The sequence below is a fragment of the Habropoda laboriosa genome, unplaced genomic scaffold (genome assembly GCF_001263275.1).
Source record: "Habropoda laboriosa isolate 0110345459 unplaced genomic scaffold, ASM126327v1 scaffold84, whole genome shotgun sequence".
NCBI lineage: Eukaryota > Metazoa > Arthropoda > Insecta > Hymenoptera > Apidae > Habropoda > Habropoda laboriosa.
This window is the reverse complement of record NW_017100202.1, coordinates 874230-892497: the sequence shown is the minus strand read 5'-3', so window position 1 is coordinate 892497 and position 18268 is coordinate 874230. Positions and strand designations below refer to the sequence as shown.

The 18268-nt window shown below is 40.5% G+C and overlaps 1 protein-coding gene across 1 annotated transcript in view; it reads right to left on the bottom strand.

Moving 5' to 3' along the window:
* The window catches only part of LOC108570438 (titin), a 76032-nt gene extending 58153 nt beyond the window's left edge, over nucleotides 1-17879 (bottom strand). The window contains exons 1-13 of the mRNA XM_017932298.1: nucleotides 17799-17879; nucleotides 17514-17723; nucleotides 16623-16808; nucleotides 16422-16536; nucleotides 16124-16365; nucleotides 15919-16041; nucleotides 15577-15777; nucleotides 15134-15342; nucleotides 10913-11522; nucleotides 9775-9956; nucleotides 9458-9653; nucleotides 9149-9368; nucleotides 6976-7220 (exon numbers count right to left, since the gene is read on the bottom strand). Coding sequence (XP_017787787.1) covers nucleotides 6976-7220; nucleotides 9149-9368; nucleotides 9458-9653; nucleotides 9775-9956; nucleotides 10913-11522; nucleotides 15134-15342; nucleotides 15577-15777; nucleotides 15919-16041; nucleotides 16124-16365; nucleotides 16422-16536; nucleotides 16623-16808; nucleotides 17514-17723; nucleotides 17799-17879 — 2820 coding nt within the window. The remainder of the gene's footprint in view (nucleotides 1-6975; nucleotides 7221-9148; nucleotides 9369-9457; nucleotides 9654-9774; nucleotides 9957-10912; nucleotides 11523-15133; nucleotides 15343-15576; nucleotides 15778-15918; nucleotides 16042-16123; nucleotides 16366-16421; nucleotides 16537-16622; nucleotides 16809-17513; nucleotides 17724-17798) is intronic.
* Between the last annotated feature and the right edge of the window lie 389 nt (nucleotides 17880-18268).

The following is an 18268-nucleotide window of genomic DNA, read 5'->3' as shown; positions in this document are numbered from 1 at the left end:
CATTACGCATTATTGCAATAATTTCTATCGTTACATTTAATTCTAATTGTTTAGCAGCTTTTTTGCTGCTATCGACCCTACATTTTTTTTTTTTTTACGGGGAGGTAGGCCGCCTCTATGTGATAAACAATTGGCAACCAAACGGTGGCTCGCTAAAGCGATATATTATGAAATTAAATTAATCACTCAATAAGTTTTAACGTTAGATTGTTTCCTGGATATGGCCATGGTGGTCATCAGTGACTGGAGTGCCTCAAATGTTTAGAATAATTAAAATAAAATAAATGTTGTCAACTAAAAATTTTGAACGTCATAGCTAGCTAGACATTATTTTCAATTGAAAAAAAATAATTATAAAGCATAATACTATAATCCTATGCTTAAAATGTATTTTCTTGTGGCCGCCTGACAGCAACCTGTAAATCTGGCGTGACAGTGAACGTGTTAATAAGTAAATGTTGTTCAAATTATGTCGTGTTTTATGTCATTTTCATCAGAAAAATCTCATCAATATGTTAAGAAAAATTTCGGGATAAAAAAACGTAAAATTAAAAAAGTTGATATTTAAATCGCTTGGTTGCTCGACTCACGTTTCATGCTTATCTTTTATTCGCTGTCTTTGTGTACGTTCGGCAAACTACAATGGCGGGCACGAGGCTCGAAAACGTTGTCCCTGACTCTACGAGTGTCAGGTTTAGCTTCCTTGCGGTCTGACACTTGTGGAGAATATACTGTATATGCTTGAAGATATACATCGACGGAGATAAGATGTGTCTGGAGAACACTTGAACAAAGCACTTAACGGTAGTGATCGTAGGAGCAAGTAAGTACAGAGCTGAAGTATATTGTGTGCATAATTATTTTTACGAGCATTATAGTTGGTAATGAGAATAGGGGAGAGGCGTTTGATTCTTTCGAGATAAGCTGGCTGTTGAAACAAACTTTCAATAGAAATCACTTTTCAGAGCTAAACAGAATTCTTAAGTGAGCGTAATAGTTGTTGAGATAAGGGGAACGATCAAACATGTATTTTCACGTAGAATGAAAAATTTGCAAGAGGTAATAAGGATAATGAATTATTCTGGATTAAAGAGTATTCTAAAATTAACGAAATATATCTACTGGTTAAATTTTCTCTTTAAAAACTAACTGTAAAAAAATTTTAAATCTCTGACACTACACACATTAGATTAAAAGAAAACTAATATGTTACAATATTCGACAAGAATTTTAAAAAAGTGTTCCACATAAATGCAACGCAGAAGGAAAAATTAGTTCCATAAATTCAACAAGCAATTACAATAATTGACAAGTACGTAACTAACCATCTTGAATCGTTAGAAAAAGTGTTCTGCATAAATGCATTACTAGTAATCCAGAGAAAAATTCCTAAAAATTAGTTCATCGATGAAAAATCCTATGAAATTGTGCAATTAACAATCTGAACAAAAATCTTTCAAAAAAAGTGTTCTACATAGATGCGTTCACTAGTGATCGAGTAAAAAATTCCCAAAACTGAATTCTCTAATGAAAAATCCCACGTTATCTCGTCTAAGTTCCCGAAAGGCCCCGAATTAATGGTAAAAATCGACCTCCGCAGGGAGGCCACGGTCTACCGCTCGGAGAGATTAATACATTAGTCGTCTACGATAAGGTACGATGCCCCCTTACTTGAAGTAGAGCGATCACCAGACGCGTTTCACCGCTCTGCACGGCTATGGTGCTTATGGTGGTCGTTGGATTGGTGGTTTGTTGCGGTGCATCCTCGTTGCTCTCCACCACCGTTCGTGATTCCTTCTCACGGGGTCCCTCGCTATTCTCCGTCGTTTCCATCGAGTCGTGCCCGTCTACCATTCTCGTAACTCTTCTCTTTCGCGGCAAAACAGAATTGTTTTCGAGCTATCGGCGTGGATCGATTCAGCGATCGCCCTGACTCATTCGTGTCCGTTCTTTTTTACACTCGTTACTTCGAACTATGTACAAAGTGTAACGACGTAATACGTGAGAAGCGCAGGATCGTTGACGAAACTGAACTTCTCGTTTACGTGGAATTTGATGTATAATTGGTTGAAAAATTGTACCAAGAAGCGAAATTTATATCAGATCTTTATGTATGATTCAGTTAAATTTGGTCGAAATTTAAGGGTTGAATTTTAAATACGATTCTTCAGGCACCTCGTGTAACGAGATGTCGAAATCTTCATAGAAGTGCACTAAATCAAACAGACCATTGAAAATTATTCCTGTATGTATTGTTTCACTGAGAATAAGTCGCGTGTTTAATTCATTATTTATCAAAGAAAGTGTAAAAATATACGAGGAAAAAATGTAGCACAAATCGATGAAGTTGATTATCTATGAAATTAAGTCCGGAATTCAGGAAATTTAGCGATTTTAATCAAATTGAAATTCATTGTTTATCGAAGAAAGTGTAAAGATACGCGGGAAAAAAAATCTACCAAAAGTTGCAGATGCTTGGAGATTCGAAAGAGAGGAAGTCCGGAATTCAGGAGATACAGTGATTTCAACAAGATCGAATGACACTCCTCGAATCCAGTAAAATCTGACTTATTTAACTACGTCTAATGAAAGTGTTCCTCGTGCATTACGTTACACAAACGAGGCAAACGTTCTACACCCACGAATCGTAGCAGCGACTTTCTACCAGAAGATAGATCAAAGTTCGTTCAAGTGGCGGAATTTCCGTCTGGACGAGAATTTTCAGTGAAAACACGGAATTCGATTGGCCTGTCTCCAAAAACCGGCGAAACGGCAGAGGGAAGAAACGAAGGTTTAATAGTTCTCGCCTAACCTACCGGGCGAATTAATTTCGATCAACGTTCCGCGTTCCGATGCTCTTAGAAATGCAGCTATCACGCGGAAACGCTTCGGGACCAGGTCAGAATTGATGCTCGTTACCGTTCCATCTTCCTTCGAGATAGCGGCGAACCCGGCTGGCCGGTTACGTTCTCCAGTTACCATCGCCGCCTCTACTGATTAACGTTATTTTTGGCGATTCGCCAAACGCGTGAATTCTGCGGACACCGAGACGCACCGAATCATCGCCTCCTCGGCAACTTGCTATTCCTTCTTTACGACGTGGAAAAATACTTGGAGGACAGTGGGCTTCCTTGCGCCTCGGGTCGAAATAGTGATCAAATCGGGGGGAGAAAATTGCGTTACTATAAAAATGAATTCGTTTTGAGAATTGGATAGGATTTTTCGAAATTTTCGGAGAGAAGAATATTTTTAACGAAAGTTTTTGTGAATTCGGGGAAGAAATTTGAAGGTAACCAAGTAAATCAATTTTGAAAATTGGAAAAAGTTTTTTGAAAAATTCTGGAGAGAAGAATATTTTTAATGAATTTCTTGCGAATTTGGGACACAGGGTTATCGAGCGAATCTCTAGCAAAGTTACGTAGGAAATTCGAAGGTAACTAAGTAAATCAATTTTGAAAATTGGAAAAAGTTTTTTGAGAAATTCTGGAGAGAATATTTTTAGAAATTTTTGCTGAATTTGGGACACAGGGTTATCGAGCGAATCTCTAGCAAAGTTACGTAGGAAATTCGAAGGTAACTAAGTAAATCAATTTTGAAAATTGGAAAACTTTTTTTGAGAAATTTAAATTTAATGAATTTCTTGTGAATTCGAGAAACGAATTCGTTGAATGAATCTTTTGCAAAGTTACGTAGGAAATTCGAAGGTAACCAAGTAAATCAATTTTGAAAATTGGAAAAAGTTTTTTGAGAAATTCTGGAGAGAAGAAATATTTTTAGGAATTTTTGCTGAATTTGGAAAACAAGTTCGTTAACCCTTTGAGGAAGGCAGACTCGTACATGCGTTGGCAAAACACTATGAAAGCAACCAATAAACTTACATATTTTTAAGCAATAAAAATAGTTGGAGTGACCATAAACTCACGCAGTAATTTAATTTGAAAAAAAAAAAAAAAACTAAAATAGCGACAATTATGTGTTACGTAATTGACACTTAGTTCTACATCCCCAAAGGGTTAAGTGAATCCTCTTTCAAATTTCAAAGTAACCAACTAAATCAATTTCGAAAATTCCATAAAATTTTCGGAAAAATCCACGACATCGGTCGATTGTAAATTTAAGAAACAAGGAAACTAACTGAACCTCTCAAAAATTCATCGTCCGACAAATAAAAAACTCTTTCAACCACTTCAAATCCAAAGAATCTTCTAAATTCGAAACATCCGCCAATTCGCCACGAGCAAATCATTTATATGCGCATCTAAATTACACCAATAAGACGTGCAATCCAGTACGCACTTATAGTTAACACCTGGACAATGCTATTAGAAATTGTAAGCACGATAACAACTTCCTCTGCAATTCTCCTCTAACATTTAAATATATCGATCGTTATCTCTGCAATCACCGACAAAAGCGCTCAATTCCTAAGAAAATCAGCAGGATTTCATAACCAAAAGTCCAAATCGAGTCGATCTAACAGCTAGAAGTCCAAAAGCGTCGCGTTTCCAACGCTAATTACCCGCGTGTACGACTAAAACGCACCCGGTTCCGATTTAAAAAAAAAAACAACAAGAAAAAAACAGCGTCTTGGTACACCTTTCTCGATCGGACGTCAGTGTGTTTATATACTTTATAGGTATCTTTGTAAGGTGACGTCACCGACACGGACGAACGAATGGGAGGATAAAACCGGACTGACTGGTGGCGTTCTCCGAACGAGAGGTTCACCACACCGCGACCCACGGGGATCGTCTCCTATCCCGCTGGAAAAAGAGGAGACGAGAGAGAAATTAAGCGAGATCGCGTGTACAGTCGACCGAAATCGGCGTGCATCCACGGTTCGCGGATTCAGCGCCTCCGGAAGCGTGTTCCCTTCCATGCGCTTCGATCATCCTCGTGGAACAATGCACGAGATGGTGTATTTATCGTTGGTACAATAATGTCAGGCTAATTGCGAGTTATCTGTTTCACTGGTGATAATACCGCTACTGGAAGAGAAACTGGAGAAACGGTTTCAAGATGTATTTCCCTCGATATCGGTTCGATGAAATTCATCGACGGCGACGATTGTAGTTTGCTGTTTCAACGGCACTTTCGATCCAGAGATTTTCTCAGCGATGACGATCGGCAAGGACGAGACGTTATACTATACGTTTCAGCGAGAAGGTCTATCGCGCGACGATTTCGAAACGTGTTATCCAAGGGGAAGATAGTATTTCGATCGGACTTCTCCTTTTTTCTTCGACGACGTTTTCCAAGGTGAGGGAACAGACGAGCCTCGTGAGCTGCGTAACCAAGGACGGGAAGAAATCGAGGTCGAGCGAAAAACGTGACAAATCGAACGGGTTTTTGGGCAACGAACGAGTGTCCCGCTGCGTCGCGGATCAATGAGTCCATTCAAATGTAACCACGGGTGTGTGTAACACTTGTTAATCGAAAAACTTGGTACTACGATTCGTGGGGTAAACGAGCGATAATTAAACTACGTGTTTCGTTGATTGTTTAAGTTTTCCAGTGATGAATATCGGTTTTTTTCTAACGTAACAACGTCAATTTGCTAAATTAGTTTTAACGGTAAAGCTGAAGCGATGAAAATTGGACAAATTTGAGAAATATCTCTCCAACAACTTTCTACGCGATTTGATCTGATTAATTCTCGAGCAATCACCTAAATCGACCCACGTTCAAACAGTGACAGCCACAACGTAAACCGCAGCAGCAACAACACTCGCGTGACACATGTCACAATCGTGTCACATCACCAATGGAACGGTCGCAGAAGCCAGCCGACTCAAGACTGACCGATCGTCCCGTTTCGAATGCCGCCGAAGCAGGTTCGGACACGCACGCGCGTCACCGAGTACGTACGAGCGCGCACGAGTACGACCGAGTGACCACGGAACGCTACGAAGCGTGAGACGATAGCTCGTGACCCGCTAGATTCGAAAGAACGCCGCGTAGATAACAGGAACGCCTCGTTCTAATTGCCGATAATGTATCCGTTCGGGTTCCGACGGGGTTTTCGTTACGTTCAAGGCATAACAACACACGTTTTCTGTAACTGTTGGGTAAATGCTTTATTTACAAAACGTAAGCCATGCACACGGTCAGCTTGTTATAATTGTTTGCGCACACTTCGAACAGAGAGAACATGGATTCGTGGCTTGAATATATATGAGCTAGTTTTGATTTTCTGGTTAGGAAATGGAAGATTACTATTATTACATGCTATATGTGATATGTTCAACCCGGCATTTCGATGGCAATGTTATGTAACATGATCATTGGAAAATTCATCGTATACATGTGTTTGAAAGCAATTTTTTGGTTATGATATTTTAACGTCGTTGACATAAATGCTTAGAAAATAACTCTTAGAGTGAGTTTGGTCCATATGCATTATAGTTTCGAATACGACATGCGACATGCGTTAACTATCTTATCCTTCAATTTATAATTGACTCTTTTCTTCTCTACTACTATAATTCCCATTACGAACCAACGAATCTTAAAGTACTAACTGTATTATAAAATAAACAAAATGATAGTTGTAACACTTAAGAAAAGAAAAAATTCATAAGTGTTCCTTAGAGATATTACACGATAACAGAATAATAAAAATTCTAGAAATATAACAACATATTATATATCTCTGTGAAACATATACGTGGCTACCATAAATTACTCATCGTCACTCTGTAACAAAATAGTTCAGCCGGGTTGAACGTACAAGAAACAAATAAAGAGAAACTGTATCGTTAACGTAAAACATAAGTGCACATAAATCACACACAGAAATAGCTAGCTTGCGTTAGACAATGGCAAACGTCGTCGATTCTCGTTGACGTTTGTAAGCTCGATGAAATTCTGCTGCATGGAATAACGATCGAAGCATGCAGCTTCCTGACCGCAATTGCAGCTGCAACAACCATTCTGCCGACTGCCATTGATAGTCGAAGCCTCGATCGAACTCACCTTCCTCGCCGTCTCGAGGAAATCCTGTCCTTCCAGATGCTCGTCCTTTTTCGTCGGCGACATCTCGATTCCGCTGTCCTCGTGGTGTCTCGTGTACTCCTTCAAGGATAAAGTCATATCCTTGGAGATGTCAGCGGGAATCGTACGTGACTCCTGATTTATCTCGCATATTTTCGCGAATTTGATCACGCGCTCTGTGTCGTCTGTTTTCGTTGAGAGTTCGTCCCTGCGACTGTACGACTCCGCTGTTGAATAATGCAATTTTTAATACTTATTAGAAATCGTGAAAATTGAACGTCTCGTTTGGAAATGCGAGATACGGGTACGTGTCCATTTGAGAGATTTTTTGGGATAGTTGGTATTGAGAGTATTTTCAAATTGTGTGTCCAGGACTCTCGATACTCTGGATACTGACAAATTTCACTCTGGAGAGTATCCAAGAGTAATTTCCATTTCAGATAGATAAGAGATAAATTTCACTCTCGAGAGTTCTCTCAAACTGTGTGCCCAAAACTCTCGAGAGTTCTCTCAAACTGTGTGCCCAAGACTCTCGATGCACTGGACGCTGATGAATTCCACTCTCGAGAGTGATTTCGATTTCAGATAGATAGAGATAAATTTCACTCTCGAGAGTTCTCTCAAACTGTGTGCCCAAGACTCTCGAGAGTTCTCTCAAACTGTGTGCCCAAGACTCTCGATGCACTGGACACTGATGAATTCCACTCTCGAGAGTGATTTCGATTTCAGATAGATAGAGATAAATTTCACTCTCGAGAGTCCTCTCAAACTGTGTGCCCAAGACTCTCGATGCACTGGACACTGATGAATTCCACTCTCGAAAGTGATTTCGATTTCAGATAGATAAGAGATAAATTTCACTCTCGAGAGTCCTCTCAAACTGTGTGCCCAGGACTCTCGATGCACTGGACACTGATGAATTCCACTCTCGAGAGTGATTTCGATTTCAGATAGATAGAGATGAATTTCACTCTTGAGAGTCCTCTCAAACTGTGTGCCCAGGACTCTCGATGCACTGGACACTGATGAATTCCACTCTCGAGAGTATCCGAGAGTAATTTCCATTTCAGATAGATAAGAGATAAATTTCACTCTCGAGAGTGCTCTCAAACTGTGTGCCCAGGACTCTCGACACTCTCGACACTGATAAATTTCACTCTCGAGAGTATCCGAGAGCCGTTTCATCTCGAGAATACTCTCAAACTGTGTGCCCAGAACTCTCGACACTCTCGACACTGATAAATTTCACTCTCGAGAGTATCCGAGAGTAATTTCAATTACAGATGAATAAGAAATAAATTTCAATCTCAATAGTCGGTCGAAGCCATACAGCGAGGTCCTAAAATCAGTCAAGCGTAAAAATATACACAATTCGAGTGTATAAATATTGTAGGACGAGAATCAGTGAGAGAGAGAGAGAGAGAGAGAGTGTCAACAAATGGTGCCTGGCACGAAGGCCCGGTTCTTAGAAGACGGACTCGTTAAGCGAACCTTTCCGTACTTGTGTTTATTGTCCTCTATTCACTAGTTTCCGTCGCGCAATTCACAGTTAACGTGATTCTCGATTCTGTCGGTCCTGGTATCGAAAGAGACATAAAAATTCGTGCGTGTATAATAGTTTTAAGCCAGTATTAATATTATATTGAGTATCAAGTATTCAGTATTGAGTTTGTCAACAGTGAACCTGTATTATATCAACGATTTCTTAATAAAACTACTATTCCTGCAATAACAACTCGAGGATCGCTCAGGATAGTTCGACGTCAACTCAGAATTAATTCCTCCATTGCTGAAGAAGACAAGGAGCTCGAAGATCGCTGAGAACCATTCGACGTCCACTCAGATTCCTAAATTTTTAAGGATTCCTAGATTCCTCCTAAATAAAACATTTTGACGCCTCAATCCTCGACTAATTTTTACCAACACGAGAATTACTATTAATCAGAAGACGGCGGAAGGTTAATATCGCATATCTTGAATGAAAGATTGCAAGCAGAAACTTTATATGTCAATTAAAAAATGACGAATGGCCCGTTTATCAGTGTCGCCGTTTAATTCTTTAATTTACGTCCTCGCTATATCCCTCCCATCAACCATAGTTCCACTCGCAAATGGAGACGTACCCAAAAAATTTCTACAAAACGACATATCTCACTTTTCGAACAAGACTCTCCCTCGCGATGGAATCCATTCTCGTGAACATCCGGCGAGATGATTCTCTCAAGATCCTTCATCTCCTTAACATCAACGTTTTCACGATGATCTTGCACGGTGTTGGATATCACTTTGTAAGACGCGATACCAAAACGAGTGTCGTGCGACACGCGTAAAGTCGTCGTCTCCGTAACTTCTTTTACAATCTTCCCAGATTTCTCCTGAATCAGCGACCAACGCAAGAACAGATCAACACCTTCGAACTAGAAAAATCTGTATAAAAACACAGATACAACGATTCTTAATATACCTCGATTATTTTCTCCGTCGATACGATCTTCTCGATCTGCTTCTCTCTGTCCGTTTCGCTGACTTCCGGCTTCGAAGTCTCCGTCACTGCGTTACTTTTCTCTATTCTCGTCTCTTTTGAAGTCTCCTCTTGTTTAATTGGACAAGAAAACACCGCTGCGTTTGGGGCGATAAATATAGGATCCTCGATGTTCCACCTTGGTGGATAAAAAGATAAAAAGGAAGGTTGAAATAGAGTCGTTAGTACAATCAGATCGTACCTAATATAATTAATGAATTAATGTACGTTTCTCTTGTTTATCTTTCTGTATTTCTTACCATGTATCGCGGGTAGACGTCACGGTTGCTGGAGCAGCAAGGTCTTCGCATTCTGGAGACGTAACGAAGGACTCGCTTCTGGAACGAGCTGTCGGAGTTATGGAACATTCGGTAGCGGTTACGTACCCGTCCATGTTCGAATCTTCCGCTAGGCTGTCGTCGAATGATTTATTCATAACGTCCTGCAAAAGCAAAATATATTTAATAATTAAAAAAAAAGCATTTTGTTTTTAATTAACTTGTGTGACCGCCAGTACCTCTCTAAAAATCGTCGTATAAAGCTATCTTTTTATTCGTTATAGTTCAATAAAACAGTGCTCCATGACTAAATTTAGTTTTAATTTCTGAGACTCAGGATTACCGGATACCAAAGTCACATGTAATAGTTTAACTTTGTTCAGTATAGAAGTAAGAAAACTTGGTTTAAGGTATCATATATCAAATACAGTGCTACATTGAATAACTAATTTTTTTCTTGAAAAATTTCGACGTTCCTTTCGAATCAATTTACACATTGTGACCGCCAATACCTCTCTAAAAATCGTCGTATAAAGCTATCTTTTTATTCGTTATAGTTCAATAAAACAGTGCTCCATGACTAAATTTAGTTTTAATTTCTGAGACTCAGGATTACCGGATACCAAAGTCACATGTAATAGTTTAACTTTGTTCAGTATAGACGTAAGAAAACTTGGTTTAAGGTATCATATATCAAATACAGTGCTACATTGAATAACTAATTTTTTTCTTGAAAAATTTCGACGTTCCTTTCGAATCAATTTACACATTTAACATACTGTCAACTTAATCATCCCAGTAACATTATACAATTTTAAGTACAAAATACAATATCATACACCAGCTACTTCTAAATACGATATTAAATCGCGTATTGCGAAATTTCACGTTCGTCTTGATTACTAATCAAGACTAATAAGCTTACTTTTATAAGATTACTAATAAGCTTAATCCTTGAATTCTTCAACAGTAACTTAAGAAGAATTGTACGAACTTTAAATCGACAGAATTTTTCAACGCTCAACTAATCAACCTCACCAATCAATTTGCAAGTAATTAAAAATCTAACATTTCCTATTACATCATATCCCAGTTTCTTAATCAAACAAGCTCCACTCACCTCCGCGACTTCCTCTTTCGCCATCTCCTCACCGTCCAACCGCGCATCCCGCCTAATTTCTTCCTCTGTCACACCACTCTCCTTCGTACCAATCTTCTCCTGTCGTTTCCCACTTTCCAATCCAACAGAATCACCCTTCGCTCCAGCGATATTCGTGCAAACCGTCCCATTTACAGCCACAGGCGTCGAAGTCACCAATCCAGCGGTCGTCGACTCTTTCCAAGGTGTGACGCTCTCGTTGCTCGTCAAAATCGTCGAGACGCATTTAGGCTGCAGTTGCACCGTGCTCACGGACGAGCTTATCAAAGGTGTCGTCAATGATGTCGTAATTCCAACTGGTCCTGATGAGATTCCAGCCGTAGGAATGGCCTGAATTTGACTGGACACCGGTGTGGCTGCAGCAGCCGGCACGTTCGACGACGAGAATAAAGAGGATGTGGAGGACATCGCGGACGACGACATTGGAACTGGTCGAGTCCTGGCTCCAGCCTCGCAAAGCTTCGCGTCCAGCTTCTCGGCGAGTCGCGTTACTTCCGCCAGCCTCGCCGAGATTGCCTCCACCGCTGTCAGGTTACTGCCTTTGCCCGAGGCATCCTCGGCTTCAGACATTCTAGAAAAATAAATTTCCCTCGTTCACTTCCTATCTATTAATAACCCCTTTCTTGAACCGTGGTCCGTCGACTCCGGCAAGTATGCTCGGAATTAATCATTACGCCGCTCGTTGTTTAACATGTGTAACTGTGAGTTCGATGGATCGCGATTTTCCTTTCTCCTGCTATATTTTCTCTCGTTTTGCTTAAATGGATGCTGGAGTATTCGGTGTCTCGCGAATTGAGGACAAGAGACGGGGAGGTGATTCTATTAGGTCATTCCATAAGTTCGTGGCGAATGCGAAAAATTTTTTTAAGGAAAATCCAAGGAAATTCTATAGAGACCACATAATAGTCTTACCAAAAAAAAAAATAGAATAACATTGTGAAATGAGATGGCGCTTACGTTTTTCTTTTCTGAAATTTGAAGGTCCGTTGGAAATATCGATCTAAATTATGAAATTCGACAGGAACTTATGGGATGACCTAATACATTAAACAGTAATTCGAACAGAGAGGGTAAAATTTTTTCATCTGGGGTTTCGTTAAAAAAAAAAAAATGAGCACGGTGCAGAAGGATGAGATGGTTGATTGGAGACTTACACGTGGTGGTTATTTTTTTAGGTATTTATAACGTGATTGGAGGAATGGTTGCACGCGCCTTTTGCTGTTGTATACAGGGTGTTCGGTAAGTTGGTATCGATAGATGTGCAATCTGATAGCTGAGGAATTCAAAAATAGACTGTCCCAGCACTTAGAGAGTTAATTGACGGTGGTTATACTTGTAGAGTTTATCTTTCGTTTGCACCAAGGCGAACGACACTTTTAGCCACCGTTTAAACAACAATTTTTAGAACACGCTAGATCGTTATGATGTCGATTTACGACGCCGTTCTTTTTTCTAAACTTGTGCCAGAATCACCTGTTACAAGCTCTTCCTCAACGTCAATGAAGTGAACTCATCTTATTTCTTCACTGAATTCTTGGATCTATAACTTATCTCACACACGTTTCTATATTTGAAACAAATTCTACTAAATAAAAAAAATCTCCTTTCGATATAATTATCAAACAAAATTACCGTAACTCTATAGTTTTTCCATTTTAAAATTAAATTCGATCGAAGTAACTCGGTGTTCTAAATTTCACCCTGTTACATAATACAAAACAAACATTTATCGCTCCGAAACGCGTGCAACAGATCAATACGTGCGTAGAATTGCCAAATTGCGAGAGAAACGCTTAGATTCGCGAAAGAAATCTTCGGCGAACGAAGCAAAATTTCACGCGAACAGATTTCTCAGGTGGACGAGGAGGGATCAACAGACGATCGATTTGCCTGCATCAGCGAAATCGATCGCTGCATCGAGATAACGTCAAATTTCAAGAGAATTACGTAATCGACAGTGACAGCGGCGCAACGTAGCGTCGCGGACCAGATGGTGGTTCCAATGTGGGGCGGAGTTCTAATTTCGGTGGACCAAGAGCCGCCGAATCTGCAGAGCGTCACTTTTAAGCGGCATTTTCAATCTTTACTGCACGAAATTCCAGCCGACGTGCAACTCTACCCCGTTGCATTCTATAGGGCGCAGAAAATAATAATTGCGTCACTTGTTGCTCGTCGTGCTAGATAATGCAACGCGTGTTGCGACAGCTAGGTGAAAAAATGCAGATATGCAGCGGCAGGATGATTATCTCTGTCGAGATAAAGAATTCTTCTGACGATTGGTAGAGGATAATTTATTACTAAATAATTTAATTTTTGAATAATTTCTTTGCTACATAATTTCCTCTATATCCGATAGAATAATTTAACGTTTGAGTCATTCGGTCATTTAATTGTGAAAATAAATTGACCAGTGATCAATCGCGTTGGAATAAAAATTATCCGACAATTTTCTATAACACTGTCACATAAAAATGCGCACTCTTAGGCATTCCCTCTTTTCAGTAGCTTTCAGGAATTTTTGTTCGTTACAAATCGACTGTGTTTGTCATTCAAAGAAAATTATGGAACATCTAAGAATTGTTTTTAAGTTCGTGAAAAATAGATACAGCATGTGGACTAAATTTTGTGGCAATTGTAGAGAAATTAAACGAGAAATTTTAGGGTGAGTGAAGAATTATGAATTTAACTGATTTTTATGGAAAATCGAAGATGATGATTTCGCTAATCCACCGTACGATCTACAAAACCGCGAGTTTCTCGGTGTCTTACGTAAAAATGTTGGAGCGAAAACACGTTTCAAGGGTCCCAAAAATAACGAGTGGAAACGTTGGATCCCGAGTGATCGAAGCCGTTCTGTCGTCGATCGGATTTTGAAGTTCGTGGATCGCGGCCAGGCGGGTTTTCGTGGCGGCGTCTGTTAATCGCCTGTGTGGCGCACGTGCTCCGACAAAGAAACATTCGGAACAATAGGAACGGCTGAACGATAAGAATTTCAAACAAATAGTACAACCGTGTTCGAAAAATAGAGAGGTAAAATGACGGTCTGGTTTAAAACGACATTCGTTTGTTTTGGCGTAACGCCAGTTCGCTTGCATTTTCCAGACATTCAAGTTTCTCGCCACATTTCCGATCAAACCTCGATCTCCCGAGCAAAAATCCACGTCGAATCAATTGTAAACGAATATTCGCTTGTAACAAATTTCTTGGCCCTGACCATCTCTCCGTGTGGGTGAAAATAGGACGCTCGTCTCTACGAGCGCAAACGGTGGCGCACACGTCAACACTAGACGATTTGACCCATATTTATCACACCGACACGTGGGTGAATCTAGATAAACCTCAAATCTACCTCCACGATCACATAAATTCATCTCTACGAGAGAAAACAATCGAATTCTTCGTTAAATCTTAAACAAAGCTGCCTCGTCCCCGAAGAACTTCCTTTAAACTCAACAAGTGCCACTTAATCCTTGGACAAACGTTCGCGTGGGATCGATCGTGATTGACACAAGAAGTACCATCACTCGCCGGAAAGAGAATTGTTTCGGTTAGATACGATTTGGACGAATAATTCGTTTCATAACGACGAAATCGAAGGCGTGCGTGCGTGTACCGAAATGGCGCGCGGTTCTAGGAACACAGATCGAACGGGAGCAGGGCGCGCTTTATCGTATTTCGAAACGGACTTACATGCAGCAATATCAAGGTGTAGGTATCTGGTCGACGTGCAGCCATGGACTGACAGACCGCCTCCGTTAAAAACGGAGGTGCCCGTCGACGTTACAGTGCCCTCCTCGCCTCTTATATTACTTTCAGCCCCGGCCGTCTCGATCTTTCTCGCTCTCGAGTACGTCGTTTCGACTCTGGTTATTCTGCTCTTGCGGTGGACGACGGAGATGCGAGCGTTTTATTCCCCGAACCCGATTGCACCGGATATAACGCGGAGGAAAGAATCCAAGGACGAGCGCGGACGATCTTCGAGAAAGCTTGGAAATTCGAGAGGAGAATGTTTGCCAAGAGCGGACGCGTTCGAAGCGATGAGAAAAATCGAACGTGATGAATTACGCGAAGGACAGGTTTTTCACGTTGACCGGTTTTTGAGGGTTTTTTTTTTTTCTTTTCTTTTCTTGAACCAGGTGAGAGGATTTTTCTGGGAAGGGATAGGATCGCTGTCGTACTTGCCGTTGATGACAGAGAGGTTCCTTCAGCCTGGTCCTCAAGAGACGGCCTAGCCTCACCATACGACCGACGTCTAGGAGAAGTTTCTCTCGGTTTCCTAGGATGTCCCTTATCTCCGCTCTGGCTCTGACTTCCGCTGCAAGGTCCTCCGGCTTGGAGGAGCGACGCAGGGATACGACGATTTCGATGAGGTCGCAGAGCTTCGAACAGTGCTTGAAGAGGTATATTGGGAATTATAGAAGGTTGATTGCGGAGTGAGCTAGCGAGAATTGTTCATTTGATGGAGAGATTGATGTCTCGAAATGGTGAAATGTTATAGAGATGGAAATTTAGGAGGTTGCTTCTTTTGAGATTTTAATTTTAACTCGAAATTTGAATGTGAATGTGAAGTGCGATTTAGAACGTTTCACTCGTGACATATTTTTAAATTCGTAAATGACGATCACCGTGCGTACATCTTCGACACTTCTGTGGAAAACAGCGCACACCCTGAGCCTGGTTAATTGTTCTTGGCCAACGGATCGAAGCTGCTTCCAGGCGAGGCGCAGCCTTGAGAACAGAGTCGCGTTACTTTCCAGAGGTAGCCTGCAGGATAATCTTAGCACTCGAGCACCGTTCACTAATTGGCAGCCATAATCGTACGTCCCCTAGGAATTTAAATATGAAAATACACATTCTCCGTTACTCTTCCAGAACCCACAGTCTAAAGAAACATTCTTCAAATTCGTTAAATTCAATTAATTTCAAATGAAATTTTCTCCTTAGATAGCTATTAAAATCGCTTTCACCTTGGCAGTCTCTTGAAACGACTGATGTTCCTCCTTTTGCGACTGTATTTCTATCGCGTTGCAGCCAATTTCCATATGATTCTTTAGTAAAACATCGTACAGGTCGTTTAACCATTTAACAGCCTAAAAATGTACCTTCATCTAGATATTTATTACGAAGCGACGAATATTTCATAGAGACAATGTTCTAAAATTATAGTGTCACCTGTTCAGCGTCGCTTTCGTAAGTGTATATTAAAGCGATCTGTTTCAAAGACAGCTTCTGCAATTCAACACTGTCATTGAAGATATTCTTCCTAGCGTTCGTGGCATCCAAAATATCTCTGACATTCACTATGTCTTCGCCATAGTCGACCTGCACGTCACGACCGAGCGCGTCTTTCACGGGCATGGATAAAATATCCGACAATTTTTCACCTTCCTTCACCAATTCGCACTCCAATGTTTCTGTGATAAATTGTACGTTAAGTGCGATAAATGCGAATACGATTAAAATTGCTCACCTAAAATCGCTTGACTTTGTTCCAATTTCAAGAGATTCCCCGCAGCTTGAGAGAAATCGTGAGTTCTATTGCCCATCACTAATTTATCGAACACTTCGCTCGTTTTGTCAAAGTACTGGAAGTAAAAGGGAAGAATAGAAAGTAGGTACTTTCGTTTAACTTTCCCTCCAAGTCCCTTTTTTTTCTTTGTTAACGACGTACCTCGGAAACTAGTCTGAAGAATCTTTGCGAAGTGATTAACACGTTTCGCCGTCTCTCGAGTCTGTTTGCGAAACTTCGACACACAAAATCCATAAAGTCCCTCTGGGACTTCAAGTCCTCTGACAAACGTGTGCTAGGTAAACTGTCGATCTTGTGAAGTAATTCCGCGTATCTTCCGTATGTTTCCTAAACAGATGAAATTAGCATTCTCATTTTTTCAAGAAATTTGAATTTTTAACAATGTAAATTTAACCCTTTAAATCGTGTAAGTTTAATCCTTTAAATAATGTAAATTTGGCCGTTTAAATAATGTAAACTTGACCCTTTGAATAATGTAAATTTAACCCTCTGTTTTGAAAATTTGCTCGCACAGTATTATTGGAGCCTTTTGGTGCACTTCCACCTTAATTTAATACTTCATTTTCTCTGTTACACAATTCCGCCTTAGTTTAATAAATCGAATTTTAAGACTTCACGGCCAAAACAGAAAATTTTGCAGTTACACTTAAAAATCTGCAACAGCGATAGTTAATTCTCTAAAAGCCCTAATAACATCATTAGAGACACAAGTTACCAACTGAACCCTATCGGGAGCACCCTCCTCCCGTTAATAAATTGATTTAAATGGATTTTAATTGATTTCTAATTGCATTTTAATTGATTCAAATGAACATGGGTACTTATAGAAGTGAACACCCTGACGCAGACCATTATCAGTTGCGTCTCCAGACCCTGATGAAGCTAGGCCGCAAATGCTGGTGAAACGTCGGAATATAATTTCTGTTCGACACGGCGTACACCCGGAAGCCTCAAATAATTACACCCACACCTATTCGACAAGTTGATCTTTCAAACAATAAACCACATAATTAATTTTCTCCGCTGATTTACCCTGCACTCCAGCTCGAGTTCCTCGTGGCGTCTGCGAAGTTCCTCCGAGGACGAGACGTCGAAGCCAACCTGACAGAAGGAGTTCAACATCGCGTCAGCTGGCCCAAGGATCCAATCAGTGACACGCGACACACCCTTCTCGAGATCACCGATCACCCTTGCAGTATCGAGGTTCCTCTCCATTTCTGACCAAGAGTTCTCCAGATCCATCTAAAACCGACAAAAACTCGAAATGTATTCTCAACCATTAAATTAGAATTTTCTCTATCTCAAAGTGAAGAGTACCTGTTTCAACTCGATGTAGTCGATAAGCTCGTGAATTCTTCTCGTGGTATCCAAAGAATCCTTCGTCGAGTCTCTGCTCATCGAAGTGACCAAACTTCTACCTAAAGTCACAATTAGACGCAATTAATTAAAAACGACGCGCTACTTCCTCGCAAACTAACGATCAACGTAAGAACCTTTAAATCTGGTGCAGCAAAGAAACACAAGGAAACGAGTGAAATCTCACTTCATCATACGCGTTCGTTCTACCGAAACTAATTTACCCATTCGCCTGGTTGTAATTAGAAGTGAAACAAATACGGATAACTCTGTAACGATAGTCGAAACTAACTGTACAATGTAACAGCGCGGTATCTATTTTTCCGCGTTCCTGCAAGAAACGCTTTAACGGGAGATCCCTCGAGGCCTAAAAAACACGCATCCCTAATCAGATTCCTACGCCGTTAGCGGTGTCTCGCGGCGGAGTAAGA